The sequence below is a fragment of the Caretta caretta genome, chromosome 16, assembly GCF_965140235.1.
Source record: "Caretta caretta isolate rCarCar2 chromosome 16, rCarCar1.hap1, whole genome shotgun sequence".
Taxonomy (NCBI): Eukaryota; Metazoa; Chordata; order Testudines; family Cheloniidae; genus Caretta; species Caretta caretta.
This window is the reverse complement of record NC_134221.1, coordinates 477,881-493,280: the sequence shown is the minus strand read 5'-3', so window position 1 is coordinate 493,280 and position 15,400 is coordinate 477,881. Positions and strand designations below refer to the sequence as shown.

Here is a 15,400-nt window from a genome sequence, read left to right as displayed (position 1 = left end):
TGTGTATATATATCTTCTTACTATATGTTCCATTCAATGCATCTGATGAAGTGAGCTGTAGCCAACAAAAGCTTATGCTTGAATAAATGTGGTAGTACCTAAGGTGCCACAAGTACTCCTGTTTTTTTTTTTTTGCACAGACAGACTAACACGGCTGAAACTCTGAAACCTGTCAAAAGAAAAAATGTTTTTAAACTCCTTAGGTCTGTGCTTTTGGTTTAAAATGATCCCACCTCTACCACCATGTCAGAGTTCCCTCCCCATTCTGAGGTACAGATGTGGTGACCCACAAGAAAGACCCCCCTAAGCTTATTTTTACCAGCTTATGTTAAAAACTCCCACAAGGACAAATCCTTCCTTGTCCTTGGATGAGTATTGCTGCCACCACCACCAAGTGAGTTAGACAAAGATTTAGGAAAAGGACCACTTGGAGTTCCTGTTTCCCTAAAATATCCCCCCAAACCCCTTCACCCGCTTTCCTGGGGAGGCTTGAGAATAATCTACCAACCAGATAGGTAAACAAAGTGAGCACAGACCTGACCCGTAGGTTTTTAGGACACTAAAAACCTATCAGATTATCTTAAAGGTTTTTTTTTCTCCTTAAAAAACAAAAAGTAAAAGAAACACCTCTGTAAAATCAGGATGGAAGGTAAATTTAGAGGGTAATGAGATTTAAAAAACACAGAGGATTCCCCTTTAGGCAAAACTTTAAAGTTACAAAAAACAGGGATAAACCTCCCTCTTAGCACAGGGAAAATTCACAAACTAAAACAAAAGAAACTAATGCATTTTTTTTTTGCTATACTTACAATTTGTAATTTTAGAGGCTTATTTTCGGTATGGTTTAGAAGAGGGTTTTTTTTCCCCTGCCTGGTCACTCTCTTTGTCTGGAGAGAGCACAAAGAAAAACCTTTCCCCACAGGTTTGAAAGTATCTTCTCCCCTTATTGGTCCTTTCGGTCAGGTGCCAACCAGGTTATCTGAGCTTCTTAACCCTTTACAGGTAAAGGACGGATTTTATGCTACCTGTAGCTGTACGTTTATGACAAGCTGCCACAAAGGCAGGCAGCAGATGAGTAGAACCGGGTAGAATTAGTGGGGGAAGCAAAAGTGGATGGGACTCTGGGAGGCAGTGACCATGAGTTGGTTGAGTTCAGGATCCTGACGCAGGGAAGAAAGGTAAGCAGCAGGATACGGACCCTGGACTTCAGGAAAGCAGACTTCGACTCCCTCAGGGAACGGATGGCCAGGATCCCCTGGGGGACTAACTTGAAGGGGAAAGGAGTCCAGGAGAGCTGGCTGTATTTCAAGGAATCCCTGTTGAGGTTACAGGGACAAACCATCCCGATGAGTCGAAAGAATAGTAAATATGGCAGGCGACCAGCTTGGCTTAATGGTGAAATCCTAGCGGATCTTAAACATAAAAAAGAAGCTTACAAGAAGTGGAAGGTTGGACATATGACCAGGGAAGAGTATAAAAATATTGCTCGGGCATGTAGGAATGATATCAGGAGGGCCAAATCGCACCTGGAGCTGCAGCTAGCAAGAGATGTCAAGAGTAACAAGAAGGGTTTCTTCAGGTATGTTGGCAACAAGAAGAAAGCCAAGGAAAGTGTGGGCCCCTTACTGAATGAGGGAGGCAACCTAGTGACAGAGGATGTGGAAAAAGCTAATGTACTCAATGCTTTTTTTGCCTCTGTCTTCACGAACAAGGTCAGCTCCCAGACTGCTGCGCTGGGCATCACCAAATGGGGAAGAGATGGCCAGCCCTCTGTGGAGATAGAGGTGGTTAGGGACTATTTAGAAAAGCTGGACGTGCACAAGTCCATGGGGCCGGACGAGTTGCATCCGAGAGTGCTGAAGGAATTGGCGGCTGTGATTGCAGAGCCATTGGCCATTATCTTTGAAAACTCGTGGCGAACCGGGGAAGTCCCGGATGACTGGAAAAAGGCTAAAGTAGTGCCAATCTTTAAAAAAGGGAAGAAGGAGGATCCTGGGAACTACAGGCCAGTCAGCCTCACCTCAGTCCCTGGAAAAATCATGGAGCAGGTCCTCAAAGAATCAATCCTGATGCACTTGCATGAGAGGAAAGTGATCAGGAACAGCCAGCATGGATTCACCAAGGGAAGGTCATGCCTGACTAATCTAATTGCCTTTTATGATGAGATTACTGGTTCTGTGGATGAAGGGAAAGCAGTGGATGTATTGTTTCTTGACTTTAGCAAAGCTTTTGACACGGTCTCCCACAGTATTCTTGTCAGCAAGTTAAGGAAGTATGGGCTGGATGAATGCACTATAAGGTGGGTAGAAAGCTGGCTAGATTGTCGGGCTCAACGGGTAGTGATCAATGGCTCCATGTCTAGTTGGCAGCCGGTATCAAGTGGAGTGCCCCAAGGGTCGGTCCTGGGGCTGGTTTTGTTCAATATCTTCATAAATGATCTGGAGGATGGTGTGGATTGCACTCTCAGCAAATTTGCGGATGATACTAAACTGGGAGGAGTGGTAGATACGCTGGAGGGGAGGGATAGGATACAGAAGGACCTAGACAAATTGGAGGATTGGGCCAAAAGAAATCTGATGAGGTTCAATAAGGATAAGTGCAGGGTCCTGCACTTAGGATGGAAGAATCCAATGCACCGCTACAGACTAGGGACCGAATGGCTAGGCAGCAGTTCTGCGGAAAAGGACCTAGGGGTGACAGTGGACGAGAAGCTGGATATGAGTCAGCAGTGTGCCCTTGTTGCCAAGAAGGCCAATGGCATTTTGGGATGTATAAGTAGGGGCATAGCGAGCAGATCGAGGGACGTGATCATTCCCCTCTATTCGACATTGGTGAGGCCTCATCTGGAGTACTGTGTCCAGTTTTGGGCCCCACACTACAAGAAGGATGTGGATAAATTGGAGAGAGTCCAGCGAAGGGCAACAAAAATGAATAGGGGTCTAGAACACATGAGTTATGAGGAGAGGCTGAGGGAGCTGGGATTGTTTAGCCTGCAGAAGAGAAGAATGAGGGGGGATTTGATAGCTGCTTTCAACTACCTGAAAGGGGGTTCCAAAGAGGATGGCTCTAGACTGTTCTCAATGGTAGCAGATGACAGAACGAGGAGTAATGGTCTCAAGTTGCAGTGGGGGAGGTTTAGATTGGATATTAGGAAAAACTTTTTCACTAAGAGGGTGGTGAAACACTGGAATGCGTTACCTAGGGAGGTGGTAGAATCTCCTTCCTTAGAGGTTTTTAAGGTCAGGCTTGACAAAGCCCTGGCTGGGATGATTTAACTGGGAATTGGTCCTGCTTCGAGCAGGGGGTTGGACTAGATGACCTTCAGGGGTCCCTTCCAACCCTGATATTCTATGATTCTACGAGTGGCCTGCATAAGGGAGATGCGCGACAGAAGGGAGCTCAGTCGAAGCAGCACACAACACACCTTCAGATGCCTGAGCCACTTGCACTTTACCATTTCTACTGCTCCCTGCCCTGATGGAGGAGAGGCTGTGAAATAGTTTTACCTGGGGCTGATTAGTTCTTCACTGAATCCACAGTGTGTCCTCATGTCATTTCCATTTTAAGTTAGCTATTTAGCTGGAAGGGAGCATATTTCATCCATTTTATTGAACATTTCAGTGGCTTGGGTGGAGAGCTCAAGGCCAAGAACTCCAAAGAGGTGCACAGTTCAGCTTTGCAGAGCTTATTAAATGCCTTAGCTTGTCTAGAGCTGTATTTCCATGAAGCAGAGTATCTGTTCAACAAGCATGAAGAGGCCTCTTCAAGTGGGATAAAATTACTGACCCAGAAAAACCAAGTTTTGTTTCCATCATTTGCTGCTTAGAGACTGTTAAACAGAATGTGACCCACAAATGTTGCACAGCAGAAATGAAAACAAACCCAAAACAGATGCATATTAGGATCGTGACAGTTGATAAGCAAGACACTGCGGTAAATAGTAACCCAACATCATGGAGCTGTGATAATCAGACTGAGGCTTGTCTCAAAGAAGAGTGGCTCAGAACCCATCGAAATCAGGGACTCCCCAAACGTGTACAAAGATCACGGGAAGAGTTAAACAGGTCTTTTACACAATCACAGAAATGGAAGACTGGAAGGGACCTTGAGAAATCATCAAGTCCAGCACCCTGCACACAGGTGTTTGTCCCTCCTATTTTTAAAAGCCTCCAACGATGGGGATTCCACAACCTTATTCCAGATTTTAACTACCCTTATAGTTAGAGAGTTTTTCCTATTAACTAAGTCTCCCTTGCAGCAGATGAAACCTATTACTTCTTGTCCTACCTTCAGTGGACAAGAAGAACCATCAATCAGTACCATAACAATAGCCATTAACATATATGAAGACTTATCGGATCCCCCCCTTAGGATATAGATATTCAGGCCTGTCTGTAAAGGCCTATACTCTCTAAGAATTTAGATGTATTCTTATCACTTAGCTAGTTATAGAGGTATAAAAGAAAGAATCAAATCACTGTCTGCCAGTGTAAGGGCCTTCTCTTACTGTGACAGTCTGAGGCCCTGTGCTTAGGCTAAGGCCTTTGGCTAAGCAGCAGAGGCAGCCATAAGCTGGGAAGCGAATGGTCACATCCTCACATTCCAAACTAGTCACACTGAAAGAAGGTGCTATTGGGCTGTTAGGAATACAATCCTGTCCTGATAATGCCTATCGCCTCCAGAGAAAGGGAAGTGCCTAGAAGATGTAAAAGGAAACTTAGTTTGATAGCATCCTGTCTGGTAAGAACTCACTTATCAATAGCTGGGATGTGAAATCCTCATTTCTTTGTTGTTCTATCACTGTAGTCCCCATTTCCCTATTGTTTGTCTGTATAATCTCTGTCTGGTTCTGTGATTGTTTCTGTCTGCTGTATAATTAATTTTGCTGGGTGTAAACTAACTAAGGTGGTGGGATATAATTGGTTAAATAATCATGTTCCAATATGTTAGGATTGGTTAGCTAAATTTCAGTAAAATGATTGGTTAAGGTATAGCTAAGCAGAACTCAAGTTTTACTATATAGTCTGCAGGCAATCAGGAAGTGGGGGGAAAATGGGAACAGGGAATGGGGATGGGGATGGGGAAATTGGAATCATGTTTAGCTAAGGGCAGGAATGGGAACAGGGACACAGGTAAGGCTCTGTGGTGTCAGAGCTGGGAAGGGGGACACTAAGGAAGGAAACTGGAATCATGCTTGCTGGAAGTTCACCCCAATAAACATCGAATTGTTTGCACCTTTGGACTTCGGGTATTGTTGCTCTCTGTTCATGCAAGAAGGACCAGGGAAGTAAGTGGGTGAAGGAATAAGCCCCCTAACACCCCCTGCCCCTCAGTCTTTTTTTCCCCTCAAGAGTTCTTTTAGCCTTTCCTCATAGGTCAGGATTTCTAAATCCCTTTTTTGTTGCTCTTCTCTGGACTCTAATTTGTCCTCCTCTTTCTTCAAGTGTGGCGCCCAGAACTGGACACAGTACTCCAGCTCAGGCCTCACCAGAGCTGGGTGGGACAATTACTTCCCAAGTCTTACATACAACACTCCTGTTAATACACCCCCACACATTTATAAGAGTCTCTGTCTCTCATTGCGCAATGACCTCTTAAACTCCAAAGATATCCAATGAAGTGATTGACTACTTGTGTTGATTTTATTACCCTAAAGAAATACTGGTATATTACATATTGACTGGATTAACCCTTCAGAGTCTGTATGGCTCCTACATGGAAGACACCTGGGAAACTAGCTGTTTTAAGAAAGAGGTGGAAAGGTTTCTGGCCCAGGGGAAGCCACGACAGGTCAGGACTCTTGACCAAAGCTACTGCAAATCTGACATTTTGCTGCCAGGAAAAAAAAAACCTGCACTTCTGCTTGCACCCAGTCCGCTTCTGTCATAAATATAAAGGGCAGGGTAAACACCTTTAAAATCCCACAGCTGCCACCGTGTCAAAGTTCCTTCCCCACTCTGAACTCTAGGGTACAGATGTGGGGACCTGCATGAAAAAACCCCTAAGCTTATTTTTACCAGCTTAGGTTAAAACTTCCCCAAGGTACAACTATTTTACCTTTTGCCCCTGGAGTTTATTGCTGCCACCACCAAACGTCTAACAAATATATAACAGGGAAAGAGCCCGCCCCACTAGATGAATCCGCCAAGGAAAAGTCAGCCTTCACCACACATGTTGGGCTGTATGAATTTAATGTACTCCCTTTCGGGCTGCAGAATGCACCCACCACCTTCCAAAGACTTGTAGATGGTCTCCTAGCGGGATTAGGAGAATATGCTGTCGCCTACCTTGACGATGTGGCCATATTTTCAGATTCCTGGGCAGAACACCTGGAACATCTACAAAAAGTCTTTTAGCGCATAAGGGAGGCAGGACTAACTGTTAAGGCTAAGAAGTGTCAAATAGGCCTAAACAGAGTGACTTACCTTGGACACCAGGTGGGTCAATGAACTATCAACCCCCTACAGGCCAAAGTGGATGCTATCCAAAAGTGGCCTGTCCCAAAGTCAAAGAAACAGGTCCAATCCTTCTTAGGCTTGGCCGGATATTATAGGCGATTTGTACCGCAATACAGCCAAATCGCCGCCCCACTGACAGACCTAACCAAAAAGAAACAGCGAAATGCCGTTCAGTGGACCGAAGAGTTTCAGAAGGCCTTTAACCAGTTTAAAGCAACACTCATGTCTGACCCTGTGCTAAGGGCCCTAGACTTTGACAAACCGTTCCTAGTAATCACAGATGCGTCCGAGCGTGGTGTGGGAGCAGTTTTAATGTAGGAAGGACCGGATCAAGAATTGCACCCTGTAGTGTTGCTCAGCAAGAAGCTGTCTGAGAGGAAAGCAACTGGTCAGTCAGTGAAAAGGAATGTTACGCCATTGTCTACGCTCTGGAAAAGCTATGCCCATATGTTTGGGGACGGCGTTTCCACCTGCAAACCGACCATGCTGCACTACAATGGCTTCACACCGCCACGGGAAATAATAAACAACTTATTTGGTGGAGTTTAGCTCTCCAAGATTTTGATTTCGACATCCAACACATCTCAGGAGCTTCTAAAAGTGGCTGATGCACTCTCCCGTGAAAGTTTCCCAGAATCAACTGGTTAAAATCATCTTTGAGATGTGGAAAATATTGTTAGTCTTTATATACTTGGTAGTATATTTAGAGGTACATGCGTCTTATTAACTCTGTTTTCTCCTAGAGCTCCAGGAAAAAATCACAGCCAGCGTTTCACCTTATCTGTGATTTGGGGGGCATCATAAATATAAAGGGAAGAGTAAACACCTTTAAAATCCCTCCTGGCCAGAGGAAAAACCCTTTCACCTATAAGGGGTTAAGAAGCTAGGATAACCTCGCTGGCACCTGACCAAAATGACCAATGAGGATACAAGATACTTTCAAAGCTGGGGCGGGGGTGCGGGAGGGAGAGAAACAAAGGCTCTGTCGGTGTGTTGTTTTTTGCCAGGAACAGAAAAGGAATGGAGTCTTAGAACTTAGTAAGTAATCTAGTTAGATATGCATTAGATTCTGTTTTGTTTAAATGGCTGATAAAATAAGTTGTGCTGAATGGAATATATATTCCAGGTTTTGTGTCTTTTTGTAACTTAAGGTTTTGCCTAGAGGGATTCTCTATGTTTTGAATCTGATTACCCGGTAAGGTATTTACCATCCTGTGTTTACAGAGGTGATTCTTTTAATTTTTTCTTCAATTAAAATTCTTCTTTTAAGAAGCTGATTGCTTTTTCATTGTTCTTAAGATCCAAGGGTTTGGGTTTGTGTTCACCTGTGCAAATTGGTGAGGATTTTTATCAAACCTTCCCCAGGAAAGGGGGTGTAGGGTTTGGAGAGGATTTTGTGGGGAAAGACGTTTCCAAGTGGGCTCTTTCCCTGTTATATATTTGTTAGATGTTTGGCGGTGGCAGCAATAAAGTCCAAGGGCAAAAGTTAAAATAGTTTGTACCTTAGGGAAGTTTTATCCTAAGCTGGTAAAAATAAGTATAGGGGGTTTTCATGCAGGTCCCCACATCTGTACCCTAGAGTTCAAAGTGGGGAAGGAACCTTGACAGCTTCTCTACTACCAGATTGAGCAGAATGTCAGTTGAAGACAGAACAGCCAAGATTCAGCCTGGGGGCCGGAGGAATTGGTCAGTATAGTGGGGGAAAAACAAATGAACAACTAACAACTCCTCTTCAGGTTCATAGTACACAGTCTCCTAAAGGCAAGTGCCTATACAGAGCCAAGGAAAGCTTAATAGTGAGCTAAAAAGGGGTCTCTAATTAGATGAAGCAGAAATTGCAAGAACAGCGTCTCAGCTAACAACAATACTTAAGGCCAGATATGTGTTTACCCAGAAAGAATCAAGATTGAGCCACGGTGAAATATATGGGTTTTCATTTTTCCAATCACTGATTTCACTAAGAAGGGAAATTAACTTTGTTACTAGAGTCTGCACAGTCTGCAAAACAATCAGCAGGTTATGTCCACTAAAACAGCCAATGAATGCTGAGAAGTTACCCAGTTGCAAAGCACTACTGGTATGCATGACAAAGTCTCTATCCCATGAAGGAGCCTAATCCAAGTCTGAAGGAAAAAGCAGAAGAGAAAAGCAGAGAGGAGGACCTGCTCTTGGAGGAACATTTGCAAAGAACTCAGAGCATTTTATTTTGTGGGCTCCTCCAGCTTTGAATGTGCCATAGAAACAAGGCACTCTTTTCCCATCTACATCATTAAGCCACATTTGCAAACAGGGCAGACTTTGTATGGCCCTCCTTCCCCATTTCCAGGCACATTACCAAGGAGAATTCAGGAGACTGAGTGGTGAGAAAAAAAGCAGCAAAAGCTTTGAAGTGTTCAGTCAATTTTTTGGTTTTGCATTCTGCTTTGCAATATTAAGCATGGGGAGGAGAAGCTTTCTTTTTGACCCCCTCTGGTGATCAGCCTATGCTGTCAGAGTATGAGGACTGTTGAAACCCATGTCATTTTATCAGCTACTATTCATCTAAATGTCATGTCCTTTTATCTATCTTGCCAAGCTATTTATCTCCATAGCTTCTTATGGAAGGAAGCAGGAGGCTCCGCAGGTTAGTGCATATATTCTGAACCAAGGCATTTCAACAAGGCTCCTCACCCAAGAGATGCTAATGTCAGAAAGCAGGTGTATCTCACATGCAGTCCAAACTCAGGTAGTTCCATTATGCCTAACTAATCCCTGCCCCTGTGCTAATTATTGACTTCCTCTCTTAAGCCTTGGTTGTGTTCCACACTAGAACTGGCTTCAGTAATCTTTGGGATAATGGTGCTATAGGAAGATGGACTAGTTGACCCAACTGCAAGAGGGGTTTAGTTGCACGACTCACTAAGGACTTCCATACTCTCTGGCAGGGCCACCTTCAGTGGATGAAAGGGAACCACTAGTATATCAGTTTAAATCTAGTATAGCTCAGTAGAGACAAAAGCGATGGGCTGGTGGGCTCCGTCCAGTACTTAACAGGAAGGTTCAACATCAGAGGCCATCCTAACAGGCTCTTTTGTTGGCAGTCTCAGCAGGGAGGCGAAGCATTGATTTGCACATAGAGCCAGAGCTTCCTTCTCTCCCCTAGTTGGCCCCTCTAGCTGAAAGCTAAGGCACATTATGATAAATATATCTTTTTTGGCAATTCAGACAGCTGCCACTGAAGTATAGAGTTAAGGTCACCAATACAGCTGACCAAGTTAACAGAGAACTAGATCATGATCTAGGCAATAGAACCCACCCCCTTGACCGACCCCCTACCGGCTAGCTGTGCTTGCAGCTTGTTGAACTGTGCCTCATTCATCTCTGCCTCCTGCAGGGCTGTGGTCAGCTGTGTGTGCAGGTCCATCTCCTTCTTCTGGTGAGCAGTCATTTCCAACTGCAGACGGGAGACCTGTGCTGTAGCAGCTGCCAGCTTCTCTGCAACTTTGACCTGTAGCACAGAACAGGGGGAAATATCAGAACTCCTGAGTACTTAAGTGGGGTTTCGAAAAGTTGGCTCACAGGGCAGTGCTAGGAGCCCAGATTCCATGCTTGGTTTGCATAACTAGATGGCAGACACCCTCCTCCATTAGAGATACAGCTTGATGGAAGTTGCAGGCCAAAGATGAAGCACTGTATATTGAGCTGAGGGGCAGCAGCACTGCATGCTGCGATAGGCTCACTGCCCTACTAAAAACAGAGTGGCTCTGGGACACATAGTAGAGCACTGTGGGCCCTATTTGACCACACGCTCCACCCTGATTTATTCTAGTGGCTGGCGACAACCTCATCTCCAAGACAGATTAAAGCAGGTCACTTCAGGAAGGTTTTTTCAGAAAAAGACGTGTTTCACTGGTTGGCTGTTCTGTTCACCCCTTTGGGACTACCAGCTGGCCGGCGAGACATCGAAGCCTAATTGCCCAGAAAAAGCCTTACAGGCGTCTGCCACCCCCAGACACACACAGCTCTCTTCAGGTTGCAAACAGACTGTGCCAGGGTAGCAAGTCTGACATTACAATTCTGCCCCTGCCCTTCTAGATTTGTCAAACAATTAAAATGGACCGGATGATATGCTCATGGGGATAAAGCTGTTTGGGATGGGTAGTTGTCAGATGGGAGTGGACATGCAGACTATTTTCAAGTGAGTACAGGGATCAGTTTATGAAGACTAGCTGTGGAGAGGGAATTTCAGAGCAGGATGTGTACTCTGCATTCGCGAGATGGTTAGGTACATACTAATTTGTCAAGGTATTTTTTTGGCTTGCCAAGTTATTCACTGTAAAGTGCAAGTATTAGATACTTCTAACAGTGATCACTGTTCTAATCAAGCTTTTAGGATTTTATTCAAGTCAGTGATTCACAGGAAGCCAGATCTAATAGGGGTTCTCACAGACAACTTGTTAATTACATGTTGTTAAAAAAAACTGAAAAGGCTCACAGCCTCACAAACTAGATCCAGCTCCAAGTCTTTTGGGATAGGGCCAAAAATTCATGAAGGATATGCTGTAAAGACAGGCTGCATTAGAATAGTGGGAACTTAAACAGTTCCTATTGCAGTTAAAAGTTACATTCAGATTCCGAACAGGTTCTCTGTTGTGCCCCACATAGTTCCAGCCCAATTTCCTCTTGGGCTAGCTACTTGCTGGCATTCAGAGAACTACCTCAGGTCTTGAATTACTGCTGGTCTCAAACTTGTAAACTGGTTCTGTACACCAGAGACTGACACTGTGGCTACTCATTAATCTTACTTAGAGACCTCTCTCCAAAGTATCTTAGTTACTGGGCTGCCAATCACACTTCCCCAGTGGGAGAAATTGTGTGATCACTTAATTAAACAACAAAGAACCAGTACCTGTGGATTAAGCACCTGTGGATGAGCAATGTGAAGTGATCAGTGATGACTATATATTAACATAGTTCCTAGCACAGCATTCCCTTTTGTTCTCCTCTTTTGGAAGGGTGAAAAAAGATCATTACGAATGCAGCTTGTAAATTGTGGGTGGTTTTTTTTTTAAATCTCCACATAGGCTGCCTCCAGCAGTTTTCATAAACTCAAAGGAAAACAAAGACCTGTTTCTGTGCTGAAATCAGCCTAGGTAAAAAAGAGTGGGGTTTGTTTGTTTGTTTCCCCCCCCCATTAACTTCTGTATTCTGTGCAGCAGTATCTGAACTCCTAAGGTTAGCAAGTTTTCATCCACTCAGTTCAAATAGTTGAAAGGATTTTGCTCACAATTCTTCCTACCCAGCCTCCTGCCAAAAAGTGTTGGCTGTGGACTGTAAAGATGCAGGAGAATCTTCAGCTCAGAAAGAGACTTTATCAAAGTTAGAGGCATGTGTAAACTGTAGGTTATGGGAGAGAAACCCCAAGGCTCTAGAGAGTCAGGGACACACTGCCTCACCTGGTCCCAGCCCCGATCCACTGGCAGCATGTGCTGGGAAGAGAAAGCAGTGACAGGAAACAGGAAGAGTTAAGAACGCCAAGTAGAAAGGCAAAAGCATTAATTACTTAGAACAGCTAAGTGTGGCATTACAGGGGCTAAAATGTGACAAGAGAAGCATTCAACCTATTCCTTGTTTGACAGCTGCAAAAGCTCAAAAACAGAAAGAACAGCAGTGAAGCCATGTTTAAAAAGGGGCTAAATCTCTCCAAATGTGGAGGACTGTATGGAACATGGATGGTCAAATGGACTGTGCAGTCATCTGGGAGCCAGGAGCTTCTGCATTCTAATCTCTGTACTGCCAGTGACAGCAAGTCATTTCACCATTCTGGAGAGCGATGATACCACCAACCTTACATGAACATGTCAAAACTTTGATATTAACTACTCTGCAAGTGCTAAGCAGAAATGTATTACCCCAAGGGCACAAGTTACAGATTCACTGCTCCTCACTGAAACCTGGGCCATGCCAGGATAGAGGGCTACCCCTCAGTTTGCATACACGGGAGCAGAGAATCCTCTCAGATCTTCCACGGTTCTCTCCCCTGGTTTGTTATTACTGAAACTGCCTACATCAGGAATTTGTCTCCATTGCAACAATTGACATAGCTACACCAAGGATAGACAAGAAAGCTAGAGTGTGCAGCGATGCAGATGACTCACGTTTGAAGCCAGGGTAAGCATCTCCAGTGCAAATCATGGCTTTTCTAACCTACAGGGGAGCCAAATGAACCACTGCAATCGACTGCTGGAATTGGGTCAAGTCTCAGCACGGACAGGGCTTAAGGATGGATGCACTCTCTCTAAGAAAATACTCTGAATGATACTTTCCCACGTAAGCAATTGCTATGGTTGCCACAGTGATGCTGTGTGCTCAGACAGGAATGGAGGTTTATCAGTATCCTCAGTCTGTGATGCCACATGGCTGGAGCTGACTTGCTATAGTTATTGTTTCTGTAGCTTGCCACAGACTGTTGCTGGAGAACGTACCCCAGCAAAGTACTCCCTTGCTTCATGGTCTAGCTGCACCCAGCATATATTCAGCCACTCATTTCTCTGGATCCTCTGTATTCCCTAACCAACAGGAGAGGCAGCTACTATACTTCAGGAATTAGGGTCTTCACTTTTTTACAGCCCACCAATTCACTGTTCTCATACAAGAAAGCAGAGGAAACGCAAGCACTTATGATTAACGCCAAACAGGAAATAGATTAATAAAAATGGAGTGCACACCACACAGCAGGGCATGGCAGTGCAAGGTTCATACGTTATTTTGGCAAAGTACAAAAGGGGCCAGCAATTGCTAGCAACATACTCAAAGCCCCCTCATACTAGTATATTAGAATGGGCTACAGTCTTCCAAATGAATCTGCACAGGCCTAACAAGCAACATATGGCTGTATTTAACTGGGTTCCTACACATGGTAAATAACGGAAGGCAGCAGGACGGAAAGAAACATCGGGTTCCATGTTTAACTGACATGGCTATTTGAGAGACAAGGTGGATGAGAAGTAAGTCCAATAAGAAATTACATCACCCACCATGTCTCTCAAATATCCTGGGACCAACACAGTTACACTACAAATGACTACTAGAAGTGAGTTTGACATATAACACTATATTACTGTATCTGAAACCTGAGGTTTCACTGATTTTTGAAATCAAGACATCTTATCAGAGAATCAAATCTAGCAGGTAAGAGGATTGTTATATGGATATTCTGGTGGCCCAAGTTCTACCAGCCATTTAGCAGTAGGAGAGGAGCTTTTTTGGGAATCTGACAATGTAGTAAAATAGGCAATGTGCATTTTGAAATAGTTATGAGGGCCTGCTAATAGTCAAATGGTAGCTAAGCTACTGTGTGTATGAAAACAGAAAGTTAAGAGTAACTTTTGTACCTTCCATACCAATGTAGCAATTGAAAGACTATCCAAGCTAAGACATCTTTAAGCCTTATGCAACAGAAGCACAGATGCTACAGTGCTGGGGCCATGCAAACACCTAGACAGATCAGAATGAAAACTAAGGTAATGGCTTTAGAATCCATGATTGAGAACCCCTGGGTTCTCTTTTTAGGAGAGTTTTAGGTCAGAATCCCCAGTGTCTGTTCGATAGAACTGCAAACCCTTCTCTAGCCTTGGTCAGAGCTCTGTGTTTGTACTTATTGCTTGGCTAGTTTTACCTTTTCCTGCTCTGCATGCAACACCCTTGCCTGAGTGTGTTCATTTGTCGTTTGCAATGAGTTGTTTCTCTGCTCCATCAGCAGGTTGCTCTGTTCAACATACCTAGGAAAGGGGGTGGAGGGAGGGAAAAATCATAGAAAACGACTTGAGCACAAAACACAAAAGGGGACTTGAAGTGAAAGCCTATTGTGGAAGAAAGACACCAGTGTTTGTGAAAAAGCCTCATGAACAGAATAAGTTCCAAAACAACTCTGTGTGATGTCTTGCACACAAATGCAACTAGGGATATGTGGATATTTAAGATCTGTCAGTTTAAGGCCAGAAGGGACCCCATTAGGGCATCTAGTCTGACCTGCTGTACAGCACAGGCCACCAACAGCACCCAGCACTTGCACGCTAACCCAACAACCAAAACAAAATCAAAGCACTACAGACCACAGGAGACTAGATTATTCTGTGCCAGAGGCACAGAATAGGAGGGACTGAGGTGTACCAGTACTTGAGGCCCCCCTCAATGCCAGGGAAATGATGAAATGATATACACCCAGATAATCTTGGCAAATGACATGCACCCACATGCTGCAGAGGAAGGCAAAACCCCCCCAACGTCACTGCCAATCTGACCTGGGGGAAAATACCTTTTTGATGTAACATATGTAATGAGTTAGGCTCTGAGCATGTGAGCAAGAACCAGCCAAGCACCTGAGAGACAGAATGCTTAGTGTCATATCAGAGCCCTGGCCCATCCTGTCCAATGTCCCATCTCTAGCCATAGACATCCCTGATGCTTCCAAGGTAAGGAAAAAACCTGCCCAGAATACACTGGGAGAAAAAATTCCCTTCCTGGCTGGCTGAAACCCTAAAGCATAAGCTTTAGGAACGTAAGAGATAAATTGGAAGTGAGCTCCATGGTTGCTGAGCTCTGACCAGCACCAACACATAATTGCACTCAAATTTGTCCTACTCTCTTAGAACTAATTAAGTTGTTTGCCCCCACAGCTCCTATTGGAAGGCTGTTCCAGAACCTCCCCCTCCAATGGTTAGAAATCTTCTCATTTCCAGCCTGAATTTGTTCATGGCCAGTTCACGTCCATATGTTCTTGTGCCAATACTGTCCTTCAGTTTAAAATAGCTCCTCAACCTCCCTGGTATTTATCTTCCTAATGTATTTAGAGAGAGCAATCATATCCCGTCTCAGCTGCCTTTTTGCTAGAACAAACAAGTCAGGCTCTTCCAGTTTCCTCTCATAAGACAGGCCCTCCATTCCCTTGATCATTCTAGCAT

At 44.4% G+C, this 15,400-nt stretch overlaps 1 protein-coding gene across 12 annotated transcripts in view; it reads right to left on the bottom strand.

The window, feature by feature from the left end:
- FKBP15 (FKBP prolyl isomerase family member 15) overlaps nt 1-15,400 on the bottom strand; it is a 91,319-nt gene that overhangs the window by 24,620 nt on the left and 51,299 nt on the right. For 10 of the 12 annotated variants that reach the window (XM_048823091.2, XM_048823093.2, XM_048823092.2 and 7 more), the window contains 3 exons: nt 14,116-14,218; nt 11,894-11,926; nt 9,774-9,945 (listed from right to left, as the gene is read on the bottom strand). In XM_048823091.2, the coding sequence (XP_048679048.1) occupies nt 9,774-9,945; nt 11,894-11,926; nt 14,116-14,218 (308 nt within the window). The remainder of the gene's footprint in view (nt 1-9,773; nt 9,946-11,893; nt 11,927-14,115; nt 14,219-15,400) is intronic. The other 2 variants (XM_048823088.2, XM_048823099.2) reach the window with 1 other exon arrangement.